The 14,568-nt window shown below is 59.1% G+C and overlaps 2 protein-coding genes across 5 annotated transcripts; both read left to right on the top strand.

Annotated features, from left to right (window-relative positions):
- Positions 1–238: 238 nt before the first annotated feature.
- RENBP (renin binding protein) lies at positions 239–6,632 on the top strand. Of its 3 annotated transcripts, XM_058534990.1 has the most exons (10): positions 243–724; positions 816–891; positions 1,075–1,150; positions 1,322–1,494; positions 2,033–2,257; positions 2,836–2,917; positions 3,245–3,420; positions 4,079–4,210; positions 6,306–6,393; positions 6,483–6,632. In XM_058534990.1, the coding sequence occupies exons 1-10, from the start codon at positions 618–620 to the stop codon at positions 6,614–6,616; spliced, it is 1,269 nt and encodes a 422-aa protein (XP_058390973.1). In that variant the 5' UTR covers positions 243–617; the 3' UTR covers positions 6,617–6,632. The 3 variants fall into 3 exon arrangements, with proteins under 3 accessions (XP_058390972.1, XP_058390971.1, XP_058390973.1); XM_058534988.1 differs by having other exon boundaries at positions 240–724; positions 2,836–3,420; XM_058534989.1 differs by lacking the exon at positions 2,033–2,257 and having other exon boundaries at positions 239–724; positions 2,836–3,420.
- Positions 6,633–6,919: 287 nt separating this feature from the next.
- Positions 6,920–12,702, top strand: NAA10 (N-alpha-acetyltransferase 10, NatA catalytic subunit). Of its 2 annotated transcripts, XM_058534980.1 has the most exons (8): positions 6,923–7,052; positions 7,507–7,605; positions 8,031–8,089; positions 9,158–9,203; positions 9,290–9,405; positions 9,593–9,637; positions 10,961–11,045; positions 11,677–12,702. In XM_058534980.1, the coding sequence occupies exons 1-8, from the start codon at positions 7,032–7,034 to the stop codon at positions 11,911–11,913; spliced, it is 708 nt and encodes a 235-aa protein (XP_058390963.1). In that variant the 5' UTR covers positions 6,923–7,031; the 3' UTR covers positions 11,914–12,702. The 2 variants fall into 2 exon arrangements, with proteins under 2 accessions (XP_058390964.1, XP_058390963.1); XM_058534981.1 differs by lacking the exon at positions 9,593–9,637 and having other exon boundaries at positions 6,920–7,052.
- Positions 12,703–14,568: the final 1,866 nt, after the last annotated feature.

Genomic DNA, 14,568 nt, shown 5'->3' with positions numbered 1-14,568 from the left:
TCACCCAGCATTTCCCACAAGGAGGATCTTGAGCCGAGGGCGCCCAGCAGCGGCCATCGCGGGGCACCGCGGGGCTCTGCCGCCAGGGGGTGGAAGATGGACCGAGCGTGGGGGCGGTGCCAGAGAGCAGGGGCGGAGCCTCGCGACCGCCAAGTCCCGCCCCCGCTGCGGGCCCCGCCTCTGGGCCCTGCGGAACACCCGGGAGGAGGGGCTGGGTGGGGCATGGCTGGGTCAGCTGAGTGACAGTCACGGGACCGCGACCAGCTCCGTCTGTCTTCCTGGAGGAGAGGGAGGGATGAGCGGGGGTCTCCGAGTGTGGCAGGCCAGTGGTGGGGCCCGTTGGGGGGAGGGTGCTGTCTTGGAGGGTCCCTGGGACGGTGGAGTCAGTCCTGGGGCCGGTCCCGGGCCAGAGAGCAGCCCCGCACAGGGGTGGAGGGAAGCCCAAGGGCTGGCTCCCGAGGCCTGGAGGCCTAGGGGAGATGGGTCAGGTAGCCCTGGGGCCCACTCAAGCCTGGGGTGACCTGGGGCACAGAGGAGCCCTTTGAGGAGCCTGGGCCCCGGGAAGATGGGGAGTTTGTGGGGGATCTGTGCCTCCAAATACTGAGTTCCCCCAGGACATGGAGAAGGAGCGGGAGACTCTGCAAGCCTGGAAGGAGCGAGTGGGGCAGGAGCTGGACCAAGTGGTGGCTTTCTGGATGGAGCACTCCCATGACCAGGAGCATGGGTGCGCCTCCCCCTCCCAGGGCCCTCAGACCTGCTGAGCCCATGGGTAGGCGCAGGCCCCTTCCCCTTTGCTAATACTGCACCTCCCGCAGGGGCTTCTTCACGTGCCTGGGCCGCGATGGGCAAGTGTATGATGATCTCAAGTATGTCTGGCTGCAGGCGAGGCAGGTAGGGGATGTGCCCAGGCTCGCAGCTCTCCCAGGGGTGGAAGCCCCTCCCCCCCACGACAAGGCCGGTCATCTCAACACTCTTCCTCCCACAACAGGAGCACCTAGGACTCACTCCCCCTCATGCCAGCCCTGAGGCCTGGCTGCTCTCTGTTAAAGGCATGTTCCCTCCACTCCCCCACAGGTGTGGATGTACTGTCGCCTGTACCGCAAGCTTGAGCGCTTCCGCCACCCTGAGCTTCTGGATTCAGCTAAAGCTGGTGCCCTCTCCCTGCCCCCACCTCCCCAGAGGTCCCTCCAAGTTAGCGCACGTGTGCCTAGTTCCTAGAGGGGTCTAGAAGCAGCGAAGGGCCTGGGGACGCTCACAGGCAGGAAGGAAAGGGAGGGGTGTCCTCACCTAAGGTCCAGCATGCCAACTTCCCAACCACCAGGTGGCGAATTTTTGCTGCGTTATGCCCGGGTGGCACCTCCTGGGAAGAAGTGTGCCTTTGTGCTGACAAGGGACGGCCGCCCTGTCAAGGTGCAGCGGACCATCTTCAGCGAGTGTTTCTACACCATGGCCATGAACGAGCTGTGGCGGGTGACAGGGGAAGTGCGTTACCAGGTGCGTGTGAGGAAGACCACCCTGTGAGTCTCTGGGCCCTGTCTGCAGGCTGGCTCTATCAGTGGCAATCCTTCCACTGGGCCCCACAGCCCCAGGGCTTCTGGCAGCACCCCCATCGTTGTGCTGTATTGTCACCATGTGTCAATGGGTGTGTCCTCCCAGAAGTCTCCTTTACCTCTGAACTCTCCTCCACACACTCCCACAGAGGCCCTGGGCACAGAGGGACCAATCTATGTCCTGCCTTGGCTAGGATGGGGCCTCTCCCTCCTCCCGGGGGCCGCCTGTGCTTTCGGACCTGACCCCACTGCCTGGGAGTGGCCTGCACCCCCAGACTGGGAGCCCCCAAGGCAGGTGGGGCAGATCCACCCCGGCCCCCATCACCCAACCCGGCCCTTGGTGAAGGGGTCCTATGAGAGGGTGGGAGGACACGGTTCTCCCACCCCAGAGCCGAGTCCTGGGGACTGCAAGTCAGCACCTGAGGGACCAGACTGGACAGGACACAGCCTCAGCCCGGGCCTCCCCTCACCTCCTCTCCCAGAGCGAAGCGGTGGAGATGATGGACCAGATTGTGCACTGGGTGCGGGAGGACCCATCGGGTCTGGGCCGGCCCCAGCTCCTGGGGGCCCCAGCCTCGGAGTCCATGGCGGTGCCCATGATGCTGCTCAGCCTAGTGGAGCAGCTCGGGGAGGCAGATGAAGAGCTGGCGGGCAACTACGCGGAGCTGGGGGACTGGTGTGCCCAGAGGGTCCTGCAGCATGTCCAGGTGGGGGTGGGAGGCTGATGCCGGCTGCCAGAGGGGGCCTGGGAGCTGGGGAACCCCCGCTCCCCACCCCCCGTGGCACCTCCTCTACCCGCACCCACCCCTAAGCTGGGCCCTGATGGCCTCCTTCAGATGGGGAGACACGGGGAGGCTGAGCAGGGGTGAGGCGCAGCCCAGGACCCTCAGGAAGATGGAGGGCCCCAGGAGAGCCCATGCACACCCCACCGCAGAGAGCTGGGTGGGGCCGAGGGCAGGAGGGAGGGTGCCAGAGGCCCAGGCATGTCAGAGAGCAGGAACCCTGGCCAGACACAAGTCCTTCCAGGCCTCTAGGGGCAGTCCAGCCCACCCAATCTCAGTCCCCATTCAATGTTTTACCCTTCCCACCTCAGGGACCCAGGCCCGAAGCAAGGGTTAGAATCCATCCAGGCCCTTGGAAGTGACTCGGCCCCTCCTCAGATGCCTCTCTGAGCCAGGCCTGCCCAAGCCTGCAGATCACGGAGGGAGGGAGGAAGGGAGAGTCTTTCTGATTGGATGATGGGGGCTGAAGGCAGAATTACCTTCTCCCGCTCCTCCTCTGGCAGAGGGATGGGCGGGCTGTGCTGGAGAATGTGTCAGAGGATGGCAAGGAACTTTCTGGTTGTCTGGGGAGACACCAGAACCCAGGTGAGGAGCAGGGTGGGCTGAGGGCCACCCAGGGGGAGGCGAGCGCTCAGCCTTGGGTTCTGGGCTTTGATGTGGGGAGCCGTTGTGGGCTGCCTTCCTCCCTCTACCTTCCACACAGGCAGAGAAGTAGGGACAGGCCTTTGAGGTGGGGGCATCAGCAGCAGGAGAGCGAGTCTGGGACAGACTGGGAGGGCCAGCTTTCTGCAGGGGAGCTCAGAGCAGTTTCCACTGTGAGGGAGGGAAGAAGGCACTGTGGTCAGTGCAGGGGCTTGGGCCCCCATGCCCCAGGGAGGATCTGCTGCCTGCCTTACTCTGAGCCCTCACCAGGCCACGCGCTGGAAGCCGGCTGGTTCTTGCTCCGTCACGCCACTCGGAAAGGTGACCCAGAACTTCGAGCCCACGTTATTGACAAGTTCCTATTGTTGCCTTTCCACTCTGGATGGGACCCTGACCACGGAGGCCTCTTCTACTTCCAGGATGCCGATGGCCTTTGCCCCACCCAGGTGGGAATGTGCCTAGGGCCAGGTGGTACTAGCCTGTTCAAGGCTTTCTGTCCTGGGAGGTGGGTGCTGTCATCACCTGTTTCGTAGAGAGGAACCTGGGGCTCGGAGCGGTGAACTTGCCCAGTATGACCCCGGTGGTCAGCTCTTGACTTCTGTGCCACTGATCCTTGACCTCATGTGCATAGGAAGGCTGGTGCGGAGACACGTGTCTTTGGTCTTTGAAAGGCTCTCCGGCTGACTCTGAGGCATCAGCGGCTGGAGTGGCTTTGCTCTCTTTATGTCCGCTGCCTCTGTGCGTTGGTCCTGCTGAAATCTGTAGAGGGGGGCTGGCCCTGCCACTGGCAGGAGCTGAGTGTCCAAGGGGCTTTAGACAGACTAACAAGACAGTGTTTCGATTCCAGGCCTAAAGGGGAGCCCACCCCACCTTTGCCTTTTGAAAGGGGCCACTTAGGGAGCATCCGGGTCAGGCAGCTAGTCCCATTCTGAGGGGCCGTTCAAACTCCCAGGGACGTCCATCCCATGATTAAGTTCCAAGTGCTCAGGCCAGATGGAGTCTGAGCCAGGACCTGAACGATGGGGCTGGCTGACTTTCCTGCTGAAAGGGACGGTGGAGGGTGGGGCTCAGGGCCCCAGACCCCTGCCTCTGCTGTGCTTTCAGCTGGAGTGGGCCATGAAGCTCTGGTGGCCGCACAGTGAAGCCATGATTGCCTTCCTCATGGGCTACAGTGACAGCGGGGACCCAGCCTTGCTACATCTCTTCTATCTGGTGGCCGAGTATACCTTCCGCCAGGTAAGTGCTGCTTCCTGGTCCACAGCCATCTCTGGGCTCAATGGGGGTGTGGAGGAGACAGCAGGCAGCCTTTCCTCCCCAGGCTGGCCTAGGCTGGGGGGGTGGGCTGGGTGCAGATAGGGAGGCTCACTCCACACCCCCTCCTCCCCCCTCACTGGGCATGGTCCCTCCACTGAGCTGAGAGTGCCTGGAGGTGCAGGCCGGCCCTCTGTTCAGTCAATGAAGCAGCCCCTGGCCCCCCTGGAGCTCACATTTCGGTGGTGGGGGGTGGGGGACAGACTATAAACAAGTAAGCCAGCAAACATATAGATGGTGATGAGAGCTGTGGAAAATAAAGCAAGGTCAGGGCACTGGGGGGCGAGAGGAGGGCATAAAGGTGGAATCGTTCCGGTGGCATAGAACATAGATGGTACTGTAAGCTTTGGAGGACAGAAGGAGCAGAGGAGAGGAAGTAGGAGGGCCCAGCAAAGAAGACAAGAATCAGCTGTGAGGTAGGAAGGAAGCCAGGGGTCCCCAGAGGCCAAAGTGCTCTGAGCGTGGTGGTGAATGAATGAAGACTCCTGATGTGTTGTAAAGCCACAACTCACTCCATGGGTAAACCCCGGTATGGGAGGGACTCTAGCAGGGGGTCTTATTCTGGGATCTGTGGGCTTCAAAACCTAAGAGGAAATTACATCTTTGTTTGCACTAACCTCTAACTGAAATCCATTTGCTTTCATTATGAATGGAGGCAGTGAACTACAGTGGTGTTAGCAGTGCTCAACTTTGTCACCAATAGAAATCCCAAATGTGTTCCTATTACACTGCAGTTATGAGAGGCATCTCCAAGTATTGCACATGCTTATCACTACTTCCCAATACAGGAGTCGTGAGACCCGAGGCTATATCTTAACGTTGAATGCATTCATAAAGAACATGTGTTAGAGGCCACGAGTTTTAACTGCATAAAGTGAAATTTCAGGAATACATATTAAAGAGATGGAGATGGCATTGAGCAATTACAAAAGTTATAATCAACAGGTAAATCATTATGCACTAACCAACATAACAATACAAAAAGCAAAAATTCAGACATCCATGGAAAAACTGAACAGGAAAACAGTTAAATTCTTCATTATCTTCCTATGTGAGATCAAGCAGTCGAAAAGTAATTAAAGACACAAACAATGTCACTAGACAGACAGAATGAATAGATACAGAACTGGTTTTACCTCCTGAGAAGAATAACACCAACTCATAGGCCCCAATTTAAAAAAACATTTTAATAGTGGACTTCAATGTCATTGATTTCCTCTATAATCCTTGTGAGAAGGGGCTCCACTGAAGTCTCTTTTGGGGGAGGAGAGAGAGGGGCCTAAGCCAGGGCTCTGAGGTCCATCCTGGGGCATCTGGAAGGAACTGACAAGCCTCCAGGGGACAGGTGCTCAATGGGATGCGGCAGGAGAGACGGAAGGAATGTGGAATGGGTCAACAGCTGCTGGGCTGGGGAAGGCTTTAGGTGGCTCCAAGGGAGGAGGAGATGTGTTTGGGACCTGCAGCAAGCAAGGCAGGAGTCAGATCTTGGTGCTGGATGTCCACAATCTCATCTCCTGGAAGACAGGCCTGGGAAGCAGGGAACAGGGGCTCCAAGGGAATAACTTGTTACAAAGTTACATGACAGGTCAGCACCTCCATCAGGGTTCTCTTTGTTTCTTTCTTTAAATCAATTATTGAAGTACAATTTATATACACTAAAATGTATCCATCTTAAGTGTTCTGTTCTCTGAGTTAAACATTCAAGAAACGGAACGTTTCTATCATCCCCAAGCAGGGTTCTTTTTATTCCATCTTGCAGTGTTTCATCTTATAGCCTATGGCCCCTTCCCTCAGTGGGTTATCTAGGTGCAGACTCCCACCCCTCTGTGCTCTCGTCTTTGTCCAGGACACATTATCACGTTTAAGAGCACTGAATCTGGAGCCACGTTACCTGCGGTCAGCCCTGGGTTCTGACCCCGGGAAGTGGTGCAGTATGGACAGTGAGCACCCCTTCCCCAGGTCTGTGGCATCTGGGCGGCTCCTGCAGGCGCTGGCTGTCACTATCTCATTGTTATTGCAGTTTCGTGATCCCGAGTTCGGGGAATGGTTTGGCTATCTGAGCCGTGAGGGGAAGGTCGCCCTCACCATCAAGGGGGGTCCTTTCAAAGGTGAGTGGGGGTCAGGGCGGGGCCGCAAGGTCTCGGGGCACTCGGTTGCCCCCGGGCCTCCCAACCCAACCTCACGCCTCTCCCCGCAGGCTGCTTCCACGTGCCACGGTGCCTCGCCATGTGCGAGGAGATGCTGGGCGCCCTGCTGAGCCGCCTTGCCTCAGCCCCGGCCCCCGGCGCCCCGTCCCCGCCCGCTGTCCCCGACCGCAAAGGCGCGGAATAAAGCTGAGCCGACTCCACTGCCCGTGTGCGCGCGTCTGTGGGGTCGAGGGAGGGGGACAGCCCCGCGCTGGCCGCAGGGCACCTGCTCCCCGGGACAGCGGCCCGCCCCGCACGCTGTACCATCCCACTCCGCCGACAGGCCCGCCCCGCCCCGGCCCGCAGACATTCCCCGCCCCGGCACTGGCCCGCCCCGCGCATTGGCCGAGCGGCCGGGAGGGCGGGTTGGGTGGCGCGCGCTTCCGGCCGGTGGCCGGGCCCGGCGCGCACCGCCCCTTCCGCTGTCGCTCCCGCGAGCCCGGACCCAGCTCCAGCCCCAGCCCCGACCCCGGCCCGGCGGCCCAGGCGTCACTTCGGAGCGCGGCGGCAGCTGACTGCGCGTTCACGCCCCGCTGGGAGCCGCGAGCCCCGCCGCCATTATGAATATCCGCAATGCGAGGGTTAGGGGCCGGGGTGGGAGGCTGTCCGCGCCGCGTGGGAGCGGGGACCGGTGGCCGCGTGCGCATGCTCCCGAGGGGCCCAGCCGAGCCCCGGGCTGGGCGCGGGAAGGTGAAGGCCACCGTGCCCGTGGGGCTGGACCTCCCCGAAGAGGAGGCCAGGGGAGCCGGAGGCGCTGGGCCGGGGCTGCAGACCCCTTCGGTGCGGGATGTCGGCTCAGGTGCATGGTGTCCGGGAGCCTCCCGGCGCTGCCGATCATTCCTGGAGCAGGCGATTTTGGCGTAGCGGCTATGGGCCAGGCCTGTGCAAGGCAGATTGTCACAGTGCCGGCCCAGCCCAGCGGGGGAAAGGGGGTGTCGGGGAGTAGACAGCTAGGGAGCAGGGTGCTAGCACGACTGAGGCCTTCTTAGCGCAGCCCCTGGCCTGACCGCATTCCACTGCCCTCGTCCCTCACAGCCAGAGGACCTGATGAACATGCAGCACTGCAACCTTCTGTGCCTACCCGAGAACTACCAGATGAAATACTACTTCTACCACGGCCTGTCCTGGCCCCAGGTGGGCCGCTTTTGAATTTGGAGATGGGGGAAACCAGGCCGTGGAAAATCCAACCTGGATGGGCTTGGGAGAAGTGGGCAAGGGTGGAAAGAGCCCTGGGGTATGTGGGTTAGTGAGGCCCCAGGTGTTTTCAGCTGGAAGTGGGGCAGATGGAAAGGAGGTGCCTGAAGGGGGCAAGACTCCCACCTGTGTCTGTCCTCCTCTTCCGGGCTAAGGACACGGGACACAGTGTGGTGTGGGGAAACGAAGACACCTGACCTGGATGTCAGGAGCTGTCACTGAATTCGCCACTTGACTGGCCTCTGTCATGCACACAGCCAGAGGCAGTTGGTGGAACCAGGTCGGTGGGACCAGGTGTCCGCTAAGGGCTCCTCCAGCTCTGACAGGAAGTTGTTTTCTGACTTCTTTCTCCTCCCTGTCACCAGCTCTCTTACATTGCTGAGGATGAGAATGGGAAGATTGTGGGGTACGTCCTGGCCAAAATGTGAGTCACCAAGGAAGGAGAGAGAAACCTGGTGCTGGAGCTGGGGGGACTTTGGAGGGGGGTCACCAATACTGCACATGTCTGGTGGAGACTGCCTGAGTTTCTTTTTTTTAATTAATTAATAGACTATTTTTTTAAGTTCAGTTTTAGGTTTACAGGAAAATTGAGAGGAAAGTACAGAGAGTTCCCATATAACCCCTCCCCCCCCAGTTTCCTCTATTATTAACATCTTGTGACACATTTGTTATAATTGATGAACCAATATTGCTACATTATTATTAAAGTTAGATTACATTATGTTTCACTCTCTGTGTGGTACCTTCTCTGGATTTGGACAAATGTATGATGACGTGGATCCCCTCTTATAGTATCATACAGAGGAGTTTCACTGCGCTAAACACTCTCTGTGCTCCACCTATTACCCCTCCCTCCTGCCCCCCCACCCCCGCAACTGCTGATCTTTGTCTTGTCTCCATAGTTTTGCCTTTTCCAGAATGTCATATGATTGGACTCATGCAGTATGTAGCCATCTCAAATTGCCTTCTTTTGCTTAGTCATATGCATTTAAGTCTCCTCCATGTCTTTTATTTTTTTTATTTTGTGAGGAGATCAGCCCTGTGCTAACATCTGCCAATCCTCCTCTTTTTGCTGAGGAAGACGGCCCTGGGCTAACGTCCATGCCCATCTTCCTCCACTTTATATGGGACGCCGCCACAGCATAGCTTGCCAAGCAGTGCGTTGGTGCGCACCCAGGATCCGAACTGGCAAACCCCCGGCCGCCACAGCAGAGCGCGCGCACTTAACCGCCTGCGCCACCGGGCCAGCCCCCTCCATGTCTTTTTATAGCTCATCTTTTTATCGCTGTATTTATCACTGTATTCCATTGACACTGCACATGTCTTCTGGCTGCTGTGTGGAGTTTTCAGAGTCCCAGCTCTCCCCCATCCTGGGTCTGGGGGGACTTTGGGGCCAGCCAGAGGAGTCTGCACTCCTGTCCGCACGTGCTGGTGGGGTGGCTGCATCTGCACCAGGCTCCTTTCTAGCCTCTCTCCTTTCTTCTGGTTCTAGGGAAGAGGACCCGGATGACGTGCCCCACGGACATATCACCTCACTGGTGCGTAGGGCCCACCCAGGCTCTGGCGGGGGCAGAAGTATGGGTTAGTTGGGGCAGCCCTCGAGGTCCCACCCTTCTCCCACCAGGCTGTGAAGCGTTCCCACCGGCGCCTCGGCCTGGCTCAGAAGCTGATGGACCAGGCCTCCCGAGCCATGATTGAGAACTTCAATGCCAAATACGTCTCCCTGCATGTCAGGAAGAGGTGGAAGCCGGGGCCGAGGGAAGGGGAGTGTGTGTGGGGGATACTGTCTTGATGTGGGTCCTGGCTTTTGGAGAAGATCGGGAAATGGGATTAGTTGGGGGGGGGGCAGGAAGAGGGGCAGGACCTGGTCGTGTTGTCCCTGCCTGGCCAAGTCTGTGCAGCTCAGCAGTACCTTATTCCCCTGCAGTAACCGGGCCGCCCTGCACCTCTATTCCAACACCCTCAACTTTCAGTAAGTAGATCTAGATTTTTCTAATGGAGTGGGGTGGTCCTAGGTCTGGCTTATCCAGGTGGCTGAGATGGGCTGAGCTGCCTTCCAGGCAGGGGGGTGGGGGCAGCTGGAGGAAAGAGCCGGAGTCAGCTGAGACGGGGAGCAGGCCATAGACCCCATGTGTTGCCAGGATGCCTCCTGCACTCAGGGGCGCCGGCACCGGCCTGCTGCAGTCTGCCCGCGGCATGCTGTGGTACAGGAGGATGTTTGGCGTGTCTGGCTGGGTGGAGCAGCAGTCACTGCATGCCGGCTGGGGCTGGGTGAAGGGCAGTGTGGTCAAGAGCACACAGGCTTCTCAGGGAAGGTGCAGGAGTAGGGCTGAGGGCCTGGGACGTGAGCAGAAGCTGAGGAGCAGGACTCAAAGTGACCAGGCACCTAGAAGCATCTATGTGGGACCAGAAGAAAGGAGAATGTGGTGCTACAGAAACCTGTGCACATCCAGGCAGGAAGGGCCATGGGCAAGAGCAGCAGAGGAATCTAGAGCCCTGGGCGTCCCAGCAGATGAGGGCATGTCCGCTCAGGGATGTGGGATCTCTGTCTACCCAACACAGGACAGAGAGAGCCGGGCAGGGAATTGGCACACCCAATACCTGGTGCCGAAAGCTGCTTGAAAGTGACGCTGGAGTGGGCTACCCCTAGAGGGCCCACTGAGACTGCATGGCACTCGGGTTGGTGGGAGATGAGACAGGACTGTTGGGAAGGGCACTGGCCCTCTGGGCTGGGCATTTGAGAAGGGATCTTTGACCTGGATGCAGCTACTTCTGGTGGTCAACAGTCCTGGGGTTTTAGGGCTGGCAGGGCCTTCCCAGTGGCAGAGCACCCGAGTCTGCATGCAGACCTCCCAGTGCAGGCTTGGCCCCAGAGCTGCTCAGGCCCAGGGCCACTCTGCCTGGCAATGACTGCCGGTAACAGGCCGTGACCCCCCCCCCCCCACGTCCCAAGCATAGGAACTGGCCATGCATGCTCAGTAAGTGACAGGGAGCAAGGCAGGGAGGGAAGGGGATGGCTAAATGCAAGGCTTCAGCTCAGAAGAAACCACAGAAACAGATCCTCAGTAGCCAGGTTACGGACGCAGGATGGTGGCAGGCCCTGGGGGAAAAGCACTGGATACTACTTACTGCTGGAGAGAGCAGGGGAAGGGCCCACTGGTGACGGGGCTTGCTGCCTCCGAAAGGGTCCTTTGGGGAGAAATGACACCCTGCACCAGAAGCGTCTGAGGCCAGAAGGCTGAGGAGAATTTGCCCCCTGATTTGGGTCCTCCTTCTCTCCACCCCCTGCCCCTAGGATCAGCGAAGTGGAGCCCAAATACTACGCAGATGGGGAGGACGCATATGCGATGAAGCGGGATCTCACCCAGATGGCCGACGAGGTAAGAGTCCGGTGGGGCCGGGGCTGCAGTCCCCGCAGATGAGGACAGGCAAGGCCCTGCTGGAGGGGAGGTGCAGCTCGGGGCCCTGAGATGGTAGGGAGTCATGGCCCTCTTCCCCTCAGTTTCCTCAGCTGTTGGGGGGAGCTGGGCCTTGGCAGGGCTTTAAAGGAGGCCATCGGCCCCAGATTCCTTCTCTGAGGAAGAAGCCTATACCGCCCAGAGGCCCCTCTGTGTGCTGAGAGCTGGGGCCCAAGGACCTGGGGGTCCGGGGACAGCCTTGGCCTGCCCCAAGGCTAAGGGGTAAGACGAAACTGGGCTGAGGAGAAAGTCAAGGTCCTGCCCAAGGCTCCTTGGGGGCCAGAGCCATTCAAAGGGCTTCCCAGCAGCCTGTGTGAGGGAGGCATGAGCACCCTCACTTCACAGGAGAGGAAACTGAGGCCCAGAGAGGGCAGAGCCAGGACTCAACCCTGCTCTCCCAATTCAGTCCTGTGTTTCCTGCCCTGCCCCCAGCAAGTGACAAAGCGTAGGCTCCCCTCCCCCCGCCTGGGGCAGCTGGAGAGGGCCTACATGTGGTCTGGATCCTTAGGGCCTGTCTCTTTTGTCTCACTTCTCCCTGGGCTCCTGGTGGCAGCTGAGGCGGCACCTGGAGCTGAAGGAGAAGGGCAGGCACATGGTGCTGGGCTCCATCGAGAACAAGGTGGAGAGCAAGGGCAACTCACTTCCAAGCTCAGGAGAGGCCTGTCGTGAGGAGAAGGGCCTGGCTGCTGAGGATAGTGGTGGTGACAGCAAGGACCTCAGCGAGGTCAGCGAGACCACAGAGAGCACCGATGTCAAGGACAGCTCCGAGGCCTCTGACTCGGCCTCCTAGAGCCCGCATGTGCTCCTCGCCCCGCCCTGGCCTGCACATCCCATCCTCGCCCTGTGAGGTTTCACAATAAACTTCACCCAGCGGCCTTGGGGAGTTTGTGTGTGCAAGTGTGCACGTTCAGGGGGTGTGCCTCTCTCTGGTCCCTTTGTGTCCCCATGGATGGGGACCTCACAGCCTTTTGGCACAGCACATCCTGCCAAGCCCCAGTAGAAAGGCAGTGCTTTGTCAGGGCTTTGGAGGTGGGGCTCCCAAGTCTGATGGCTTTCAGCATCTTTGAGCCCTGGGGAGGGAGGCCCTGGAGTTCTGGGAGCCATCCCCGTCACAGAGGCAGATGCTCTGCCTTCTGAGGCCTGCTCTGCCACTGCCTTGATGGGCTCCAGATGTGTAAGTCCAGCTGCTCACTGGACTTATGACTGATGTCCTGTCTGGGTAATGGCCCAACCAGCTACCCAGTTGCTCAAGCCCTGGCAACTGTTATTGATTCCTCCCTCCCCTGCCATCCAAAAGGTCAGCAAGTCGTGTATTCAACCACCATAATACCCCTTGAATATACTCCTTAACCCTAAGCCTTCATTTGAAAATAACTAATAGACTTTATTTTTAGTACAGTTTTAGATTTACAGAACTGAGCAGATAGTACAGAGTTTGCATGTACTCCCTCTCCCCACTCACAGTTTCCAATATTATTAACATTTTGCATTGTGTTGCATGTTACAATTGATGAGCCATTATTGACACATTGTTAACTCTAGTTCAGGGTTTGTATTACATTCTATGGCTTTGGACAAATGCTCCTGTCATTTCATGCAGAATATAAGCCCTCCGTTTGTCATGGCTTTACTCTAAACGTAAAATTTGCTCCTGTGCCTTTAGTAGCTGCTCTTCCCTTGGTGGCTCCAGCGCCATCACTTGCTGCTCCTAGTCCCTGGGTGGGCTCTGCCTGGGCAGCCAACCTCCCAGCGGAGCTCAGCACTCCGAGCTGTCACTGTATCTTAGGCCCCTGCTAATGCAGATGTCACGCTGCTCCCCCGCTAGGCTGAATAATTCGCCACCGGGGCCTGGAGATCGGTTCTCTTTGGCTGGCGCCTGTCACGTGACTCACAAGCAGCTGTGGGAGCTAACCGAGGCCGGGGTCGGAAAGACGCGCCTGCGCACGCCTGCCTGCTCGCCGGCTCGCGAGGCTTTGTTCTGATTGGCTCAATTCCCAGGCTCCGCCATAGGGCTCGGAGGCGGAGCCCCACCCTGCCCTCTGCGCCTGGTGTCAGTCCCTTCCCGTACGCAAGCCGCAGCGGGCTTCGTTCCCAGGCTCTGATTGGTCCGGCGGCGAGGGGGCTGGACTTTGTGCGCGGGGTGGGCGAGCATGCGCACTGCCTCCGCCGCCCCCCAGCTCTGGTGGGGGGTAGCCTGCAGAAGCTCCCGCGGCGCCGTGCGGCGGTCTCCGTCTCCCCCCGCTTGGCTCACAGGGATCTGCCCCGCCCTCTGCTCTCCGTGCCCTGCGTCCCTGTCGGGCTGGTGGAAGCTCGGCCGCCCCCAGGTGGTTGGGTTTCCTGGGCGGAGGTGGGAGCTGCGGCGGGGGTGACGCGGGCGGAGAGAGGGGAAGCCACAGGCCCGACTGGCCTTTGGGGCCCAGCACTTCCCCCGCCCCTGCAGCACGCGCCTCTGGGAGGGGCTGCTTCTCTGCCATCGAGCCGAGCCGAGGCTGGAAGGCTGAGAGTAGGAAAGCAGGCCCCCCTGCCCCCCTCGCCCTGTGGCTGGAAGTGGGCTCCGGGGACATCTCCCCAGGGTATGAACCTATACACAGAGGTGCATAACCCTGACCCCTGAAACCCCCATTGTTAAAATTTTTCTGGAAAGCTGACTTGTAGGAAAATAGAAGGGGCCTCACAGCGCCTTCATGTGAGACCCTTTGCCCAATTCATGCTCTCATTTATTCTCGCTCTGACGCGGACGGCTGTAACAGCCTCCCCATTGATCTCATGTCCCTCTGGTCTATCCTCCATGCAGCAGAGCTGACTACATCAGCCCTGCGGTCACCCCCCTCAGGACCAAGTGTACACTCCAGTCATCAACAGATTTAGTAAGGTCTCACAGATCTGGTCCTCACCTTCAGCTGGATAATGGGCTTTTGGATTCTTTGAAGGGGAACAATGGAGCTGAGGATAGAGCAAGCAGCAGGGCCTTAAATGCCAGACAAGCATCCTACAAGCCAGGGCTAATTACTCGAGGCTTTAAAGCAGTGGCTGAATGGGGTATCACGTGGGTATTTCTGGAGTCAGAAAAGGATGGAGCAGAGCATCTGAAAGGGGCTGAGGCCAGTTCAGCAGCAGTTTTCTGTGGGCTTGAGCCTGGGCCTGGCTCTGCTGGATGGGTAAGGGACTTTTGGGGACCAGTCAGGCTTAGATAGAGGATGGGGGCAAGGTGTGTTGGAGTTAGCTGATGAGGGGGATGGGTTCCTGACATGGGAGCACGTTCTGGGGAAGGTGTGCCTGTGTGTGCGCTGTGGGAAGGGGCAGGAGGCTCGCCCACCTTGCTGGAGGACTTGAATGGTGTACTGCTGAGAGCAGCTACAGGAAGTCCAGGTCCTGGGCCTGTGGGGTTTGGCCAGCTCCCGGGCCTTCCAGTCCCAGGCCCTGTGGACACATGGCATCTTAGAGA

Source organism: Diceros bicornis, chromosome X, assembly GCF_020826845.1.
Source record: "Diceros bicornis minor isolate mBicDic1 chromosome X, mDicBic1.mat.cur, whole genome shotgun sequence".
NCBI lineage: Eukaryota > Metazoa > Chordata > Mammalia > Perissodactyla > Rhinocerotidae > Diceros > Diceros bicornis.
The sequence above is the reverse complement of the archived record's forward strand: the minus strand, read 5'-3'. Positions and strand labels throughout refer to the sequence as shown.